The sequence below is a fragment of the Arvicanthis niloticus genome, chromosome 9 (genome assembly GCF_011762505.2).
Source record: "Arvicanthis niloticus isolate mArvNil1 chromosome 9, mArvNil1.pat.X, whole genome shotgun sequence".
In the NCBI taxonomy this organism is placed as follows: domain Eukaryota; kingdom Metazoa; phylum Chordata; class Mammalia; order Rodentia; family Muridae; genus Arvicanthis; species Arvicanthis niloticus.
The window spans coordinates 59,761,817-59,779,420 of NC_047666.1; the positions used below are offsets into that span (position 1 = coordinate 59,761,817).

The following is a 17,604-nucleotide window of genomic DNA, read 5'->3' on the forward strand; positions in this document are numbered from 1 at the left end:
ATCTTCTGCACATGTGATTCTCTCTTCCATCCCTTGTATTCTGTTGGTAATACTTGTGTCTATGACTCCTGATCGTTTTTTTAAGTTTTCTATCTCCAGGGTATTCTTCCTTTGTGATTTCTTTATTGTTTCTACTTCCATTTTTAGATCCTGCATGGTTTTGTTTAATTCCTTCTCCCGTTTGGTTGCATTTTCTTGCAATTCCTTAAGGGATTTTTGTGTTTCCTCTCTAAGGGTTTCTTTCTGTTCTTTGAGAGTGTTATTTATGTCTTTCTTAAAGTCCTCTATCATCATCATGAGAAGTGATTTTAATTCTGAATCCTGCTTTTCTTGTGTGATGGGGTGTTCAGGGCTTGCTATGATGGGGGAACTGGGTTCTGATGATGCCATGCAACTTTGGTTTCTGTTGCTTACGTTCTTGTCGCCTGCCTTTTGCCATCTGGTTAAATCTAGTGCTACCTGTACTTCTGCATCTGATTGAAACCTGTCTTTCCAGTTGTCTCTCTTGTGTTTGGTCTTCTAGGGGTCCGGATGTCTCTGTGATTTTTTCCAGCTGCCCTGATTACGGTGGTATCTCTAGGATGCCTCAGGATATGGTGCCTCCAAGGTAGCAGTCCAGCTAGGTGTCTGCTGTTCTGGGTGCAGTGTCTCCTCTTGGATATCTCAGGATATGTTGTCTGACACTCTGAGTTCAGTTGTTCCTTTGTGGCTCTGGGTTGAGTGGACCTTCCAGTATGTCTCAGGCGGAATCCGGGGTCCACACAACTGCAGACCTGCTAGAGGTCCGGTCTGGGCCTCAGACCCGGGAGATGGGCATAAGGGAGGTGCTAGCCAGCAGAGGCACGGGGGGGGGGGTGTGTATCTGCTGGACTCTGAGCACTCAGGGCACCCAGCTATGAGCTCAGGGTAGTATGTGGGTTTTCCTACCTAAAGCTGGTTGTGGGATCTGTGGAGCCCCCAGAATGTGTCTGGCGGTATCCGGGTGCACTCACCACAGGCCTCAGACCGGAAGAGAGGCGAGCGGCAGAAGGGGAGTGTTAGTGCTGGCTATGGGATCTCCCAGAATGTGTCTGGCGGTATCCAGAGTGCACTCACACGCGGGGGAGAGGATTTTTCTAAACCAAAATTCAATCAATAACAAAGTTTCGTTATTAAAATAACTAATTAGGGCATTGATGGAAGTAGAGGATCACATATCTAAGAATCTCAGACATTCCACTATGTACAAATGATTTGGTTCAAAGTAATGGGTGATCAAATGGAAGGTGACAGAGATGGAGAAGCCTGTGATACCAGGAAATATAGATTTGTGATATTTACCTCAAGATCATATTTTTCTAGGGAGGCAAGAACTCAAATCTTAAGACACAGTTCTGAAGCCACTGATCTTAGGGCACTTTAGATGTGCAGAGAACAGAGATGATCACTTACATGTTTGTTTTGCTTATTAAGATGCTGAGGTGTCAGAAAAATTGTCCCTGGTGCTCCCACCAACAGTAGTGAAAGATTCAGCCAGAGCCCATTTCTCTGTGATGGGTGAGTCAATCCATCCCTGGGACTTGGAACAACAGTCACTAACCCTGCCCTGTCACCTCCATGGTTCCAAATGTAGCATCCAAACTGCTACACTTGATCTTCGTAGCATTTTTAATACCCACTAAATAATACTGGTAATATTTAATGAATGTGTCTGTGCAGGCCAACATTCTAAGTGGCAGAACCTCTGCCTAGTTCAAGCTGCCATGCTCAGTGGCCTAAAGCCAAGTGTTCCACGGCTGGAAGAGACCAGAGGCCACTGATGTTCCACAGCTAGAAATGGCCTGCCAAAAACACCTACCCTGGCACCCACTAGATGCCAGCATGGGAGATGGCTCTGCCAATCTTCCATACTGTGTCCACAAGGCTGGGCTGAGCCCAGACCATCCTACCACCCATGCATTACCCAGAAGGAATGAGACTCTAATGTTGAAAGATTATATAAAAGCTTTATATATTTGGTAATGCTCAAATAACAAGAAGCCCACACAATTAGAGGTGTTGCCCAATACCTAACCTAGATATTACAACTATTTTAGACTGCTGGAGACACACGTACATGTGCTGCCATTTCCCCCCCCCCCCTGCTTCCTTTTTCCTATCTCCTCCTCTTCCTTCTCCTTACTACTCCCAAATTAGCTCCCCCCAAAATAATATATTAAGCTCCTCCCGACTTTAACATAGTGGGAAATATACCAGAACACCCACTGGGTTCCAGCACACATCACCCATAAAATTCCTTCACATGACTGAAAAGTGATTTTATTAAAGATGTTATTTTGTTCTTGAAGAGAATGGCTATTCTGATGTCATGCCTCTCACTTCCAGGTGATATCTTGAGTTCAGCCATAAAAAACACACAAAATCTTCTCCATATGCCCTATGGCTGTGGGGAGCAGAACATGGTCCTTTTTGTTCCCAACATCTACGTACTGAAATATCTGAATGAAACCCAACAACTGACTCAGAAGATCAAATCCAAGGCGCTTGGCTTCCTCAGAGTTGGTCAGTAATGCTCAGAAAAGACACCTTGTTCTTGTAAATATTCTCTCTAGAAATGTCTAGAAATGGGCTTAGCATTGGATGGGAGAGCTGAGGAACGTGCTCACTCAGTCCTATAAGCCAGGGTACATGACAGTCTCTCTGACTTCAGATTTACTGCCTGCCATTCTCTGATGTCTCCATGTCTTCAGAACAAACCCAAACCCTTCTATTTCAGGTTATCAGAGGGAGCTGAACTACAAACACCAGGATGGTTCCTACAGCGCCTTTGGGGATCAATCTGGCCAGAGTCAAGGAAACACTTGGTAAGAATAGTCCACTGTGTGCCAGGCCTTGTACAACTCTTGTTCTTCACAACAGTTATACACGCTCCTTATTTCATGGAAGTCTAGCAGATGCCTGGACATGAGAGGGATATGTTTGAGGTAACACAAGTCATAGATTGCAGGAGTAAGATTTCCTCCAGGCTCATCTTCTTTGATCAGTCTGTACCATGTGCTTTACTGGCTTCAGTAAGCTGGCTTTTTCATTTCATTCCAAGATCAGTCATCAGTAAATGACTGGCTACACTTGGCTGAGCATCTAAAGATGCTCATAACTAAGATTTAAAAACCTGTTGCCATTCTTTATGTGATCTTGCATTGCATAGGAATGTATTATTGATGGCTGTAGAGATGGCTCACTGCTTAAGAGCACTTACAGTGCTTCTAAAGGTCCTGAGTTCAATTCCCAGCAACCACAGGGTCACTCAAAGCCATTTATAATGGGCTCTGATGCCCTCTTCTGGTTTATCTGAAGACACCAACAGTGTGCTCACACACATAAAATAAATAAATAATTTTTAAAAAATAATTATTCACTAACTTAAAAACAAAAAACAAAATAATACAAAAAGACTGGGTTATTGAGATACAAAAAAAAAAAAAAAAAACACAAATGACCAACAGGTGACAGAGAAAAAAGAGACTAGCATAAACCAGAGATAAACCAAGAAGAGAGACCTAATTTTTTGAGGCAGAAAACATATAGCTCAGGTTTTTAGGAAAGGAAATTATTTTTATCTACAAAAGGAAATCACAGGAAGTGGGCAATGCCTAGGATAAGCATGCAGGTGTGTCAGATAACTGCCAGAGAACACAGGAGAGAAACAATGAGAAAGGAAAGCAGGAAGCACCTGAAACCACACCTAGTGAATGTCCATCCAAGTGGACCAAGGAATGGAGACATTTTTGTAATAGCCAGAGTCACTGTCCAGCTGTTCTTCTCAGAGACCCTTAGACTGATTGCTCACTGGTGTGGACCGGGCCCCTGCAAACCCCTCTGTGGAGGAGCTGCCTCAGATCTAAAGCTTCATCCCCCACTCTCCCTCCCTCTCCCATCAGGCTCACAGCTTTTGTGCTCAAGTCTTTTGCCCAAGCTCGAGCCTTCATCTTCATTGATGAGTCACACATCAACCAAGCCTTCACCTGGCTCTCCCAGCAGCAGAAGGACAATGGCTGCTTCCGGAGCTCTGGGTCTCTGCTGAACAATGACTTGAAGGTGATCTTTTCTGAACTGCTTATAAGCTCGGTGACCTAATCATACCTTAAAGTCAGGTCATACTACCTACCATGGGAAAGAATAAGCCTGTAGGTTGGGAATGTACTTTTTCATAATGGGGATATGAATGGGAACTTCCATTGAATACATGGATTGGCCTTGAGCGGGGAAGGCAGTGTTGATGGATTGCTTGCTGTATATTCTGCTGATTTCACTCCTTGTTTGCAGGGGGGAGTAGATGATGAAATGACTCTCTCTGCCTACATAACCATAGCCCTTCTAGAAAGTTCACTTCCAGCCATGGTAGGTGCCATGTTGCTTTTCCAGCATCCAAAAGTGGTATAAACCCTGTGCCATTTTAATCTCTCTAAAGCCAAGTGGCAGCTTTTTTTTTTTTTTTTTTTTACAATGCTTTGCATTTCTCTGATTCCATTAATGATCATCCACTTGCTCAATTAAATTCTCTCCTTTCCCTCTCCTCTTTCTCTTTCCTCTATGTTACAAAGATCAACCTGAAAACACAGCCTCTGATACTGTCCCTGTTAGTCTGTATCTTAAATGGAACACAATTTATAAAACGGAATGGCTCCCAAAAGATAGAAGAGAGGATAGATAGACAATCAATGACAGGAATAAGATAGGAAAGAAAAAAGGGAGGAAGGGAAGGAAGAAAAGAGGGTAAGAGAGGATACAGGAAGTAAGGGAGGGAAGGAAAATCAAGGAATGGACAGAAAGGTAGGAAGGGATGAAGGAAGGAGTGAGTGGAAGAAAGAATGGGAAGTAGGAAGGAAAGAGGAGAGGGAAAGGAGAGGAGGGGTGGAGAGGGTAGAGAAAGTAAGGAAGGAAAGGAGAAAGGAAGACAGGGAAGGGGAGGGAAGAAGGAAGAGGGAAGGAGGGTAAAGGAAGGGACAGTTGAAGAAAGAGTGGGGAGGGAGGAGAAGGAAGGAAAGGGGAAGATAAGGACAATTGATTTGAAATGCATAAACACTATAACTTCCATATTTGTCCGAGCCCTGCTATGACCTTTTACAGATAGCTCAGTTTTTCTTGTTTTGCCAAAAGCACTCCGTAGTCTCCAAAGCCCTGAGCTGCCTGGAGTCATCCTGGAAGACCATAGAGCAAGGAGGAAATGGCAGCTTTGTGTACACCAAGGCATTGATGGCCTATGCTTTTGCTCTGGCGGGGAACCAGGAGAAGAGAAATGAAATCCTGAAGTCACTTGATAAGGAAGCTATAAAAGAAGGTAGGAATGTGTGTTCTCATGTTTGTCTCTAGTGAAGAAAAACAGAAGAGCATGTGGAGTGTGGAAAGAGCTTTCCATGTCAGTCCCATCTCCATGACACACTGAGATTTCTCCTTGGGCTGCCCCATTAAGAACTGAGTCTTCGTTCTATACAAAAGACTTCTGGTTGGTATTTTCTGATAGTGTGACCAAAATCAACAAATACAACATCACAATAGAACACTTGTAGGTCTAACTCTGTTACAATGTGAATGTAGTTAAGTCCACCTTTTCTCTTTTACCTATAAACCTACCAGGAACAGCAGCAGACTATGAAAAACACAAAGAGGAAAGATCCATCAAGGTTTTGCTATTTCAGTGACAACTCTGACCCCACTGGAAAACTTTAGTAGTCATCTGGTTTGAAAGCTGAAGAAGTGATATTTTGTTGGGTATGAAGGAGTTAATGAGCAAAAGAATCTGTCTGCTACTGTCCCTTCAACAGCTCTGCTAGAGCACCATTGAGGATGTAATTTAGTTAATAACTTACACATTTCTGTACATGGTCTTTCACAATCAAGACCTATAACACCAACTCAAGATTTTCACTATGGATTAGTAAATGTGGGCGTATTGTGAGTGAAATTTTTAAAACCTTCTAAAACCTTTTATAGTTCCTTCTTTCTACATATAGACATGCAGTCATTGCCCACTCAGACTTTTCTTTATTTCTCTATTTTTACCCCAAGACAACTCCATCCATTGGAAAAGACCTCAGAAACCCAGTAAATCTGAGGACACTTTGTACAAACACCAAGCTGCCTCTGCTGAGGTAGAGATGAGTGCCTATGTCGTCCTGGCTCGCCTCACTGCCCAGCCAGCCCCAGCCCCTGAGGACCTGACTTTGTCAATGAACACCATCAAGTGGCTCACAAAGCAGCAGAATTCCAATGGTGGCTTCGCCTCCACACAGGTCAGTGGTTTTCCTTCAGAGTCCCCATTAGGTTAGAGGGTTTGAACAAGAGATACAGGGACCACAGAAAGTGGAAGAGGAGGAAAGAACAAGGACATGTTACTCATGGATATTTTGTGTCTGTAGGAAGTGAGGGCTCCTGTGTTCTATAATAAATTGCCCTAGTTCCTGTGCCAGGCCACAGGAGCTCTCTTCAGACCACAGTTAGTGAAACAGGCATACGTTGCCTAGAACTTCTAACCCAGATCCAATCCCTAATATAAAATAATGGCAAAAATCCTGGAATATCCAGAATCCTAGACATAGTTTCTACACTCTAGAACAGCTTGTGGAGACCTAAGACCAAACCAACATTTCTATTGCCATACTGGCCTTAGGTATAGCTGTTTCCCTTCTCCTGATAGACTCTCCTTAATCTTATGGAAGGGTAGGTCACCCTCAGGTTTTCTCCAAGCTAGCCAGAGGTCCTGCTCCCCCGATTTACCTCTTGATACTTGGGAACAACAAGAGATGTAAACTATTCACTTTATTATCTAGAGAGTATAACTCTCAAGGGGTAATAATATCTCCCACCCCCAAAAATACACGTCTACCATAATAACTAATTTCTGTTCCAGGTATTCTGGGCATATAGTGCAGAAATAATCTCCAGAAAAGTATTGTGACATGGTAGGGTCCTCTAAAGCAGAAATACAATGTATGGAACAAAACTTCTGCTTCGCAGTTCAGTTCTTTGCCTCTCTCCTTTCTATTGATAATGCTGTGATTATGAATCCTCAGTGCATGCTTCTGCTCTCTTGTCGGACTCTGTTCTCGGGACAGCATCTGGAGCTCCTTGGATAAGGATCATGTGACAGAGATCCTTCCTGGAGCATGAAGTACACTTGCACAGAGCATGCCACTGAGGAGCCAGGCAGTGAAGGACAACACTAGATCATAGGTTTTTCTATTTAATAAGACTGAATCAGGACAGGCACTTGGCCATGCTGTTTGTATGTCTTGATGACTCAGCAAGGGCAAAAATTATGACTGTTCTGGAGAACAGGAGTGAGATTTTTGTGGGAAGATGGAAGACGTAACCATGGGCACCTGGGACAGAGGAAGAAAAGCAATAGATGCTGGGAGATAATCACATTTGTATTTATATTTTCTGCTGGCTGTTGAGGGGGACTGCATATGGTAGGATAGTCTAAAAAGGAAAACCATGTGGATTTGACTCTCACATGTATTCTATATTAAAGCATGAAATAAAATCTAGAGCTCAAATAATTTGAGAAAAAAATCTCATGACAGTTTGTCACAGCTAGAATGAACTTTGCGAAGAGCACCAGACCTTCCAAATGGATGCTATCCTAAAAGATTTTGTTCATTCCTGTCAGGACACTGTGGTGGCCCTCGATGCTCTGTCCAAATATGGAGCAGTTACTTTTTCCAGAAGCCAGAAAAATGCTTTGGTGACCATCCAGTCTTCAGGGTCATTTTCCCAAAAGTTCCAAGTAGACAACAGTAATCGCCTGTTACTGCAGCAGGTCCCATTACCAGACATTCCTGGGGACTACACCATCAGTGTGTCAGGTGAAGGATGTGCGTATGTTCAGGTAAGATGCTGGGAAGTTGTGAGTATGCAGCTGTGAGCCTCCTTCCCCAAAATGGAAAGTCTGGCTTTGCCTACCAGAACACATTATGTTCAAATTGGGAAAAATTGATCCAAGAACACAGTGCAATGGAGGTGAAGTATTTCTGTTCACTGATTATCAGACTACACTGAGATACAACATGCACTTGGAGAAGCAACAGGCTGCATTTGCTCTACGGGTACAGACAACACCTCTAACTTGTAATAATCCCAAAGGCCAAGACAGTTTCCAGATCTCACTAGAAATCAGGTATGAGATAGGCATGTGTCTCTGTCTCTGGATGAGCATCTGACTCTGTCTCTCAGCTACTATAAGGCTGTCTTCCTACAACTCTTCATGGAACAGGATCAAAGATATCTAAAATGGGTCTCTTCATTAACATTTTGCTTGGTTTGTAAAAAAATAAATAAAAATACTGGACTTCAACAAAATGAACAATGAAGAATTGTAGAATTATAATTTCTAATTAGTCTAGTTTTAGGGTTCTTTTAGTGACCAATATCATAATAAAATAATACATTATTCTTTTCCATGAGAACTTAACATGGGTAATTCTTTTTCACCAACAAAGAATAGTCTTAATGGTCTTTTAAAATTCTATTTTTTCTAGAAGAAAAAAGATATTCAGTTTTTCTGACACTCGTCAAAACTTTGTACAAAATATAACCAGACACAGTGTCCAACTGCAGAAACTTAAGGGATCTTGGATGGAAATTATACATCCATAGCCTGACTTACCATAGTGTGTGTGTGTGTGTGTGTGTGTGTGTGTGTGTGTGTGTGTGCCAGTATGTGTGTGTATGAGATAGAACAATGTCAGCCCTCAGCCCTCAGGTTCCACACATACTTGTTTTTGATATTAGGTCTCTTACCAACTAAGCAGACTGTTGTCTCACCAGCATGCTTGGCAGATCCAGTGATTTTAATGCACTCTCCAGATGATATTGTTATGCAGTCTATTTATATTAACTATAAAGGCCATATATTTTAAGATATGGACAAATCAGACAAGCTATACCAGGAATTACTGCTGGACCTCAAAGGAGGCAAGATTCAAACTATTAAAATGACTCCTTCTGTTCACTTCTCTGGTCTGTAGTTACACGGGGAGCCGTCCATCCTCCAACATGGTGATTGCTGATGTGAAGATGGTATCTGGTTTCATCCCATTGAAACCAACAGTGAAAAAGGTAAGCAGAGATGAGATGTTTGGATTCTCTCCATCCTCACACTAGAAATCTACCAACACCATCATAATTATGTTAGACCATGTCAAAGCACTGTTAGCATTCATTTAACACACTTGAAGTTGTTAAAATACTGATCAATATCGGTATGGATTGTGATAGCAGCCAGCACAAGACACATAAGAAAGGTGTCTGAAAGAGTAATCAGCCCTTAATAATTCTGCATCACTAAGGTCTGTCAGATGATTCTGGGCCAGAAGGCTGAAGATTTGATGCTCCAATGTTCTATAGTATAGGAACTGTCCAGGTGTTGAGCGGTCTCTATAAATTGGCTAAGTTTTAGAAGTTATGCTTTGTGCTTCCCATAATTTCAATTAACTCAGTCATTCTGGATTTCTGATGGAGTTGAAAACCTATAGTCTCATAGCCAATCCTGGCTATTTACTTTGAGAGAAAAGATCTGAGTCAGTTTTCAGCTGTCATTCATTCTAAAGCCAAGAAAAAAGGCAGGTTCAGAACTAAGTGTTTTAGTTAGGCGAGATGACAGAGGTTCTGGTTAGTCAACAAAATGATGGACTGGGTATTAGAACTATCTTGTACCTCACTAGTACAAATAGGCATAATTATGCTCTAATTGTATTTTGAGAGAAAAGTTTTATTTTAACAGGAAGGGTGATATGTAGGAGGAGCTAAGGTGGGAGGAGTACAGAGAGGAGGAGTAAGGAGAGGAGGAGGAGAAGGAGAGGAGGAGCTATGTGATGAGAGAGAAAGAGAGAGGGGGGCCAGACATGGAGGCAGATATTCACATGTCTTAGCCAGTCAAAGATAGTTGATATATCTAGATTGGATATTAGGTTACACTTCTGATTGATATTGAGCATTACCAAACTTACAAAGCCTTTGGTTGACATTAAAAAAATTGTATAAAAGCAAAAAGGAGAAGGGGGTATGGAATAGGAGTTTTCTAGGGAGGGGAAATGGGAAAAGGGGATGGGATCTGAAATGTAAATAAAATATACAATAAAAAAAGAAAGAAAGAAAGGTGTCTGAGTTCATGGAGTCCACAATCGGGCTAACAGTAACTGTTAAAGTGTAATGACCCTGGTCAATAATGATGCAAGGGAAAATATTTTTAAATGTAAAAACTAAAGGTGTAGTTTTAGATGTTTCTTCAAGAATTATGAAAATTAACAAGGTAAGGTTGATAGCAGAGCTGAGAGAATATGTGGTAAGTACTACCAAATGGATGACTATTGTTATGTTCAAACAAAAGTCAAGATTACCAATTACTACATCAGATTATGTTCACAACCCTCCACAATTTTCTAAATATATGTTCATTCTTACTGGAAAAACTTCTTTCCATTCCTTTAAGTGAGTTCAATAACATTACCTTTTTATCACCTGCAGTCCCACAGTTCATTTACCTCTCTCACCCGCAAGGCCTTTGCTTCTTCAGTAACATGAGGGGGTTTCTCTTATTTTCAGCTTGAAAAAATAGAGCACGTGAGCAGAACAGAAGTGAGCAATGACAATGTCTTATTCTATCTGGATCAGGTACGGTTCCTTGTGCCTCCTTAGACATGCTGAGGTAGGCAGTCCTGTGTGATCTATGTAGGTCAGGTGAGGGCCCTTCCTTCCTTCCTGAACATGCCAAGGTGAACAATCTTTCTTGGTGAGTTTATGTGGGAATCCCATAGCAGAAGAGAAGCTATTCTAAAGGATGCATTTATAATTAGAGGCACATCATTCCTCATTCTACATGATACTTTGAGTTCTTTTTCTCTTGCCTGGACTCATGACTCAGCATTAAGGACACTTATTATTCTTGCAGAAGACAAGAATTCAGTTCACAGGAGCCATACCAACTCAAAACTGTCTGTAATTCCAGTTCCAGGGGCTCTGATTCCCTCTTCTGGGCCCTATCAGTACACACACTCACACAACACACACACAACACACACTAAAACAAATCTTTAAAACATCTTTCCTCATTGCTGGATTTCCTGAGACTTAGCATAGAGTCCCAAGTCAGCAAGTCAAAGGATTTAACTCTCACAGTGGACAAAGTCAAATGTCATACATTAAGGAGGAATATGGATGTTTGGAATGGTTTAATAGCCTGGAAAAGTTTCATGCACTCTCAGAAGCCTCTACTTCAGTTCCTCAAGTCCCAGTCTAAAATCCATATCACTATATCACAGTTCACATAGGTCGGCAGTTACAGAAGACATTGACTGTGGGGTTAAATGCTATCTAAGATATAACTGCTCCATGCTGAAGAAAATCACTGGCCCCTTTCCTGAGTCTGCATCATTTTTCCTCTGTTTCCCAGGTGACCAATCAGACACTGGCTTTCTCCTTCATCATTCAACAAGATATCCCAGTAAGAAACCTGCAGCCTGCCATCGTGAAAGTCTATGACTATTATGAGACAGGTGAGCAAGAGATGGTAGTGGACCCTAAATAAACTTGTTTCTCTTTTTGTTGTTTTGATTTTTTTCTACAGTTTCTCACTATGTAACCTGGGCTGGCACAAATTCTCAGTCCTCCTGACTCAGCCTCCCAAATGGTGACATTACAGGCATATGCCATCATATTCATTAAAAACAATTGTTCAGACACTGACCCACTGTGTAGGCCAAACAACCATTTATACATTTTTAGTTCATTCATCTACTCATGCCATGTTTGTCCAAGCAATCATGTGCCATGTCCAAATAACACAAGGGAACAAACATTATGCAAAGTAGGGTCTATAGGTTGAAAGACATAAAAATCTTCTTACGAATACAGCAATGGGAAAATGAAGAGTTGTACAAATAATCACAAAAGGAATAAAAATATGAGAAAATTATAGCCTGTGTGTTCAGCGGTGAACACAGAAAGAAAGAAAGCAAGGCCAGACCTGGGGAATTAAGTTGTGGGTTTTCTGTCAAGTGAAGAGAGATAATAAATGCTTCAGATGAGAATAATTCAAGAAATATTGAAGGAAAAGCAGAAACGTAGAACAGAATCAGAAAGAATATATGTCTACAAGAATCATGGCTCATACTCTGCTTAAATACTGTAGGAGAAGCACACTTTGTCTTTTCTCTACAGGGTAAATGATTCCAGTGTTGTTATACATTTGTTACTTTATTGTGTGAGAGGCAGGCACATCATGGTGCCTGTGGAGGTCAGTGAGCCATTTGGGGAAATTGGTTCTCTGCTTCTCCCATGATGATCCTGAAGAATGAAATCAGTGATGTCATCAGGCATGGCAGCAATCACCTTTCCCCACTGAGCCATCTTGCTGTCCTAAGGAAAAGTGTCATCCAGTGGCTTCAAGGAGCGAAATTCCCTCCTTTGTTTTGTCTGATGTCCCCAGAGAGGTGACTTTTCAGCAATCATACAGGTCCTGACTGAGGAAAGTGGTCAGTCCTAACACATCACCTGCCCTCCACAAAATCCTCTCAAAAACTCCCATTCTCAAGTTTGACTCCCATGTCTTTCAGATGACGTGGCTTTTGCTGAATACAGCAGCCCCTGCAGCTCAGGTGAGCACCTAGCATTCCTACCACAAGCCTTCCTCTGACCTCCTTCCCCTCAAAACAACCCACAACTTTTGTGAGATGAGCTCAAACAATTGTCGCTGAGTGACAGAAACACAGAAATGTGCACCTTTGGATTGGTGTGCTAACCCTGGAAGACTCCTCTGACTCTCTTACCAAAGTGTATGGTAGTTCATGGTAGAAAATCTGAAGGATCCCGTTCTCCACCAAGGCCAGTTTGCTTTCCTGCTGAGAACCCTGCTGCCTGTACCCAGTTAGATTACACTCACCACATGTGCTGTTTTCTTCTCTTCCCATACACAGAAAATCAAAATGTTTGAGACTCCTATCTGCAGACAACGCATTCCCGGAATCCCAGAACCCAGGAACCTTCAAGACTGTGATTTGTGTTTGTCTCTGAAATACAAATACTGAACATGCTTGGAAAATAAATGCATAGTTCTTGAGAGTCTCTAGCTGTGATTATTTTTCACTTAATCCAAATTTGCTCCATGTTCAGTTAGTGTTTTTCCATATACCCTACATTTGCAATGATCAGAAATGACATTTAAACAGAAGAGCATGCATTGTGAACATGGGGAACACTTTACAACTGCTTCAATAAAACAGCACCCCAGACACAAAGCTTACAAGGATCCAACCTTCCCTTCATAAGAAAATCATGATGGTGTATTAGTGAAACAAGGCTGTGCTTCAAGCAAGAAATGGTGATTCTGGCCTGCATTCAGAGCATTTCTGGAAAATAAGGCAGGAGAGTCACAAATTCAAGAGTGACACAGGCTACTTTGCAAGTGGAAAGTGAGCCTGGGCTTCATAACAAGACTGTCTCTCAAAAAATCAAAATGCAGGGATTATTGCTTGATGGTAAAACACTTGACAATTTTCAATCTATGAACTCAGTTTCTAACAAAGGGAAAAGCAAGGGATATAAAACATCCAGCTAAAAACACTTTTTACAAGGGAAAAAAAAAGCAAGCCGTTGGTGCCAGAAAAAATAGCTATGCTTACCTTACTGACCAGCAGGGTGCCATGTTGAAGACTGCAATGATAAATCCATTAAGTTATGTGATGGAAGAAATAGTGATTGAATGCAAAACGTCTGTGATGGGCTTGGGTGATGGGCTTTGAGCACTTGTTTGGTGCCAGGCTGGTGCTGATCTGCAAGGATGTAAAATCTTTGGTGTATGGGTCCTACCTGGAAATAGGGGAGAAGCTTAAGAATTCTAGCTCAGCCAAGTTCTGTTTGCTTCTTGACCTATGAAGTATGAGGAATCCATTTCACAAGTTTTCCATCCTTGGCCCTAAACATTCCTAGTCACTATGCTTTCCTACCATAACAGGCTGGTGTCCCCTGGACCTGGGAACCATCAGCTGATTACCAAGTGTTTACACACATGAGCCTATGGAGATATTTGAGATTCAAACACTAACAGTGATTAGCCTGTTATTCTGGAGCCTGTTGCAAGGCAGCATTCACAGGGGGGAATCCACTCACTTAAGGGTCAGAATTCAAGAGAGAGAGAAAGGAGAGGTAGGAGTCCCATAATCCTCTCTGTGAATTATCTTTTGACCATTGGCCAGATGCTTTTCAAAGTTTCACCACCTTCCAATGGCATGACAGGCTGAGGGCCAAACCTTGAACACAAGTATCCAGCTGTAAAGGCCATAGTTGTTAATGTGACCTTTTCAGAGGTGATGGGGATTTAAGATCTGAATCATGTCCTCACAGGGTAGTGGGAGCTGGCTCCTCCTCACTGGCTACTGTTTTTCTTTGGTGACCATGAGATAAGAACTTGACTTAGTTTTGCTTTGGTTTGCTGTGTTCTGTGGCCTCTGTGCTCCCTCAGCACAGAACCTAAAAGAGCAGGGACCATCAATCGATCAGAATGAAACTTTCCCTTTCTAAGTTCATGTGGCAGATACATGCTCCAGTAAACAAAAGGCTGTCCTAGCAGAAACAAGCGGACAGTGTTTATTCATGCCACTGTGAGACTGGGGAAATGAGTTGAGGGTAATGTATCAAGGGTCTTTATCATAGCTGTGTAATCACCTGTGTTTTTGGAGGGCAACAAATGGCAAACAGAGGTGCGGTGGGAAGCTTACAACAGCTCTGTCTCATGGAAACTTTGGAAGACTGGTTGTAAATGCATTCAGCATCTTTAGAACATTTGTTATTTAGTTTTTAGGAAAAGCCAAAATGGTTTCAGCCAATACAAGTTCAATTTTTGTCTCTTAGGAGACAAAATCAAAGCCTCCTAAGAGATTTTAACAGTGGATTTTTTTCTGAAGCCTAGCCCAGCTTCCTGTGCAAATTTTTTTAGGCTCCATTTAGGTAAGAAAACAGGATGGAAAACGTGTTTCCAGAGTCATTGCATATCTTTTTATTATTTTTATTAATCATTTATTCACACTCTGGGCCATGGAAATAAAGGAGGCAGCTGCAATCAACAGATTCTCCATCAAGGCACCAAAAGCATATGCTGAAGAATCTGTGTTAGCAAGTGGTGCTCGAAAAAAACTGGAAACCCACACTTAGAAGACTAAAAACCAATCCCTATCCCTCACACTATTAAAAAATCAATCATAATAGCTCAAGGCCCTTAATGTAAGACTTCAACTTTTAAACATCTAGAAGAAAATACAGGGAAATAGAGATTTAAATAGGACTCTTAATTTCTCAGGAAATAATATCAGAAATGGGCAAACAGGATTTCATTCAGTGAAAAAGCTACCGAATAGCAGAGAAACAACTCCTAGCATGGTGAAGAAACAGGCCAGGGAATGAGAGACAACCTTTGTCAGTTATTCATCTGACAGGAAATTGATATTCAAGGAAAAAACACAGAAAGTATGAATATATCTTTATGTATATATACATATGTATACATATATATATAATTTATATGTATATGTGTAGATAAGTATATGTACATATACATATGTAATATATACATATATGGGTGTGTATATAAATTGACTATATATGTAATAGAGAATGAAAAATATATACACCTGGAAAATATAAAATCTATGACCCTGTGGCATATGCCCCTAATCTTACATTTCAGGAGGTTGAGACAGAAAAACAGAAGCTGGAGCGATCCTGGGCTACATAACAAAATCATGGTCCACTTAAGCTATATAGCAGGCCTGTTTTATTTCTTATTTTTTAAAATCACAGAAAAAGAACTAAAAAAAAAAAAACACTGAAGTACCAATCATTGCCATTAATAAACAAACAAGTTAACAGAACATTTTTCAGATGATGTGAAAAAATGTTAACCATGTTTACCCATCAAGGAGATGGAAATAAAAAGTAAACTGAGATATTAACTCTCCTTTGCTGAATGGCTACTGTTTAAAAAATAAAGGCAACAGATGTTGGTCACAATGCACAGGAATGTGACTCTCCATGCTGTTGTTGAGGATGTAACTAGTCTGGTCACTATGCCAATCATTATTGAAAACAGAATATCGTCCATCCAGACACATCACTTGTCTCAGGTAGGGTTCCAGTTGCTGTGATGAAAACCATGACCAAAAGCAAGTTGCAGAAGAAAGGGCCAAGGACAATGAAATGGGCTTCAGGCAGGAATCCAAATCTAGGCTAGAACAAAGAAGTAATTTCAGGCAGGAATCTAAATTTTAGACTAGAACAAGGATGTAGCCTTCAGACATGAAAATAACTTTGGGCTAGGACAATGAAGTTGGCTCAGATATTTTGATCATCCTGATAAGCTTCTAGAAACATTGATCATGAGAGTGTTCACAGAATTATGTTTAATGCCCTGCTTGTTCCTTGACTATTTCCATGTATTGTTTTGCTATTTCCTCAATCTAGAACTGACCTTAATATTTCCACGTAATTAAAGTTGCATAAAAGCAAAAAGTAGGAGAATGAAATAAGAGGTTTCTAGGGAGGTTAAATGGAGAAAGGGGAGGGCATCTGAAGTTCAAATAAATAAAATATCCAATTTTTAAAAATTCAGAACTCACAAGAGAAATTAAAATGAAGTTGGCATGTAAAAATCAAAATTTCTTACAACCGAGGAAAATTCTAACACCCTAATTAGGAGAAGAGCAAATCAAGATAAGATATTTTTAGCATCAGGCTCAAAAGACTTACACAGATCCATAGATGATAGATAGATAGATAGATAGATAGATAGATAGATAGATAGATAGATAGAAAGATAGATGATAGATGATAGGTAGTTAGGTAGTTAGGTAGATAGACAGACAGAGAGAATGAGAGAAATAATAGGCAGATAGATGATAAAGAGATAGATGATAGTTGATAGATTATAGATGATAAAGAGACTGATGGTAGATAGATAGATAGATAGATAAATAGATAGATAGACAGACAAATAGGTAAGGAGATAAATAGATGATAAAGAGTTAGATAAACAGATACATAGTAGATAAATAGGTAGACAGATGTGAGATAATTAGACAGATAGGTAGATAGACAGATAGATAGATAGATAGATAATAGATAGATAGATAGATGTTTAGCCATGTGTAGCAGCAGAAGGACATCACAAGTTCAAGTCCAGCCTGTACCATATGACAAGCACCTGTGTACCTCGATCATGTCAATGTTTTGAAACCAGGCCTCACTGTCTCCCAGAGTGGCCCTTGATGCAAGAGCTCAAGTAACTCTTAAGCCTCAACTGGGAGAGCAAGCTTACACCATTTGACTGGACAGTCTATTAGGGAAAGTAGCAATCACACAGAGTTGTTTTTCTTGTTTTGTTTTGTTTTCTTTTCTTTTTTAAAGATAAAAACTATGAGCTGTTAGTTCACAGAAATAGAAATACAAACAGCTCTTCAGTGTATGAAAAGATGCTATAATTCTTAACAAGAGAGATGCAAGTTAAAACGACATGAGAAACCATTCTTTTGCTTCTTTAGCTAAGATTGTACAGTGGATTAAAAACTGTTGTTTTAA

At 40.7% G+C, this 17,604-nt stretch overlaps 1 protein-coding gene across 4 annotated transcripts in view; it reads left to right on the plus strand.

The window, feature by feature from the left end:
- LOC117715735 (murinoglobulin-1-like) overlaps positions 1 to 13,098 on the plus strand; it is a 52,841-nt gene extending 39,743 nt beyond the window's left edge. For 2 of the 4 annotated variants that reach the window (XM_076940502.1, XM_034512600.2), the window contains 13 exons: positions 1,453 to 1,536; positions 2,365 to 2,541; positions 2,756 to 2,843; positions 3,921 to 4,077; positions 4,306 to 4,380; positions 5,140 to 5,320; positions 6,049 to 6,272; positions 7,652 to 7,870; positions 8,031 to 8,158; positions 9,009 to 9,099; positions 10,585 to 10,653; positions 11,432 to 11,534; positions 12,594 to 13,023. In XM_076940502.1, the coding sequence (XP_076796617.1) occupies positions 1,453 to 1,536; positions 2,365 to 2,541; positions 2,756 to 2,843; positions 3,921 to 4,077; positions 4,306 to 4,380; positions 5,140 to 5,320; positions 6,049 to 6,272; positions 7,652 to 7,870; positions 8,031 to 8,158; positions 9,009 to 9,099; positions 10,585 to 10,653; positions 11,432 to 11,534; positions 12,594 to 12,673 (1,676 nt within the window). In that variant the 3' untranslated portion in view covers positions 12,674 to 13,023. Of the gene's footprint in view, positions 1 to 1,452; positions 1,537 to 2,364; positions 2,542 to 2,755; positions 2,844 to 3,920; positions 4,078 to 4,305; positions 4,381 to 5,139; positions 5,321 to 6,048; positions 6,273 to 7,651; positions 7,871 to 8,030; positions 8,159 to 9,008; positions 9,100 to 10,584; positions 10,654 to 11,431; positions 11,535 to 12,593 lie in introns of all 4 variants that reach the window. The other 2 variants (XM_076940503.1, XM_076940505.1) reach the window with 2 other exon arrangements.
- Positions 13,099 to 17,604: the final 4,506 nt, after the last annotated feature.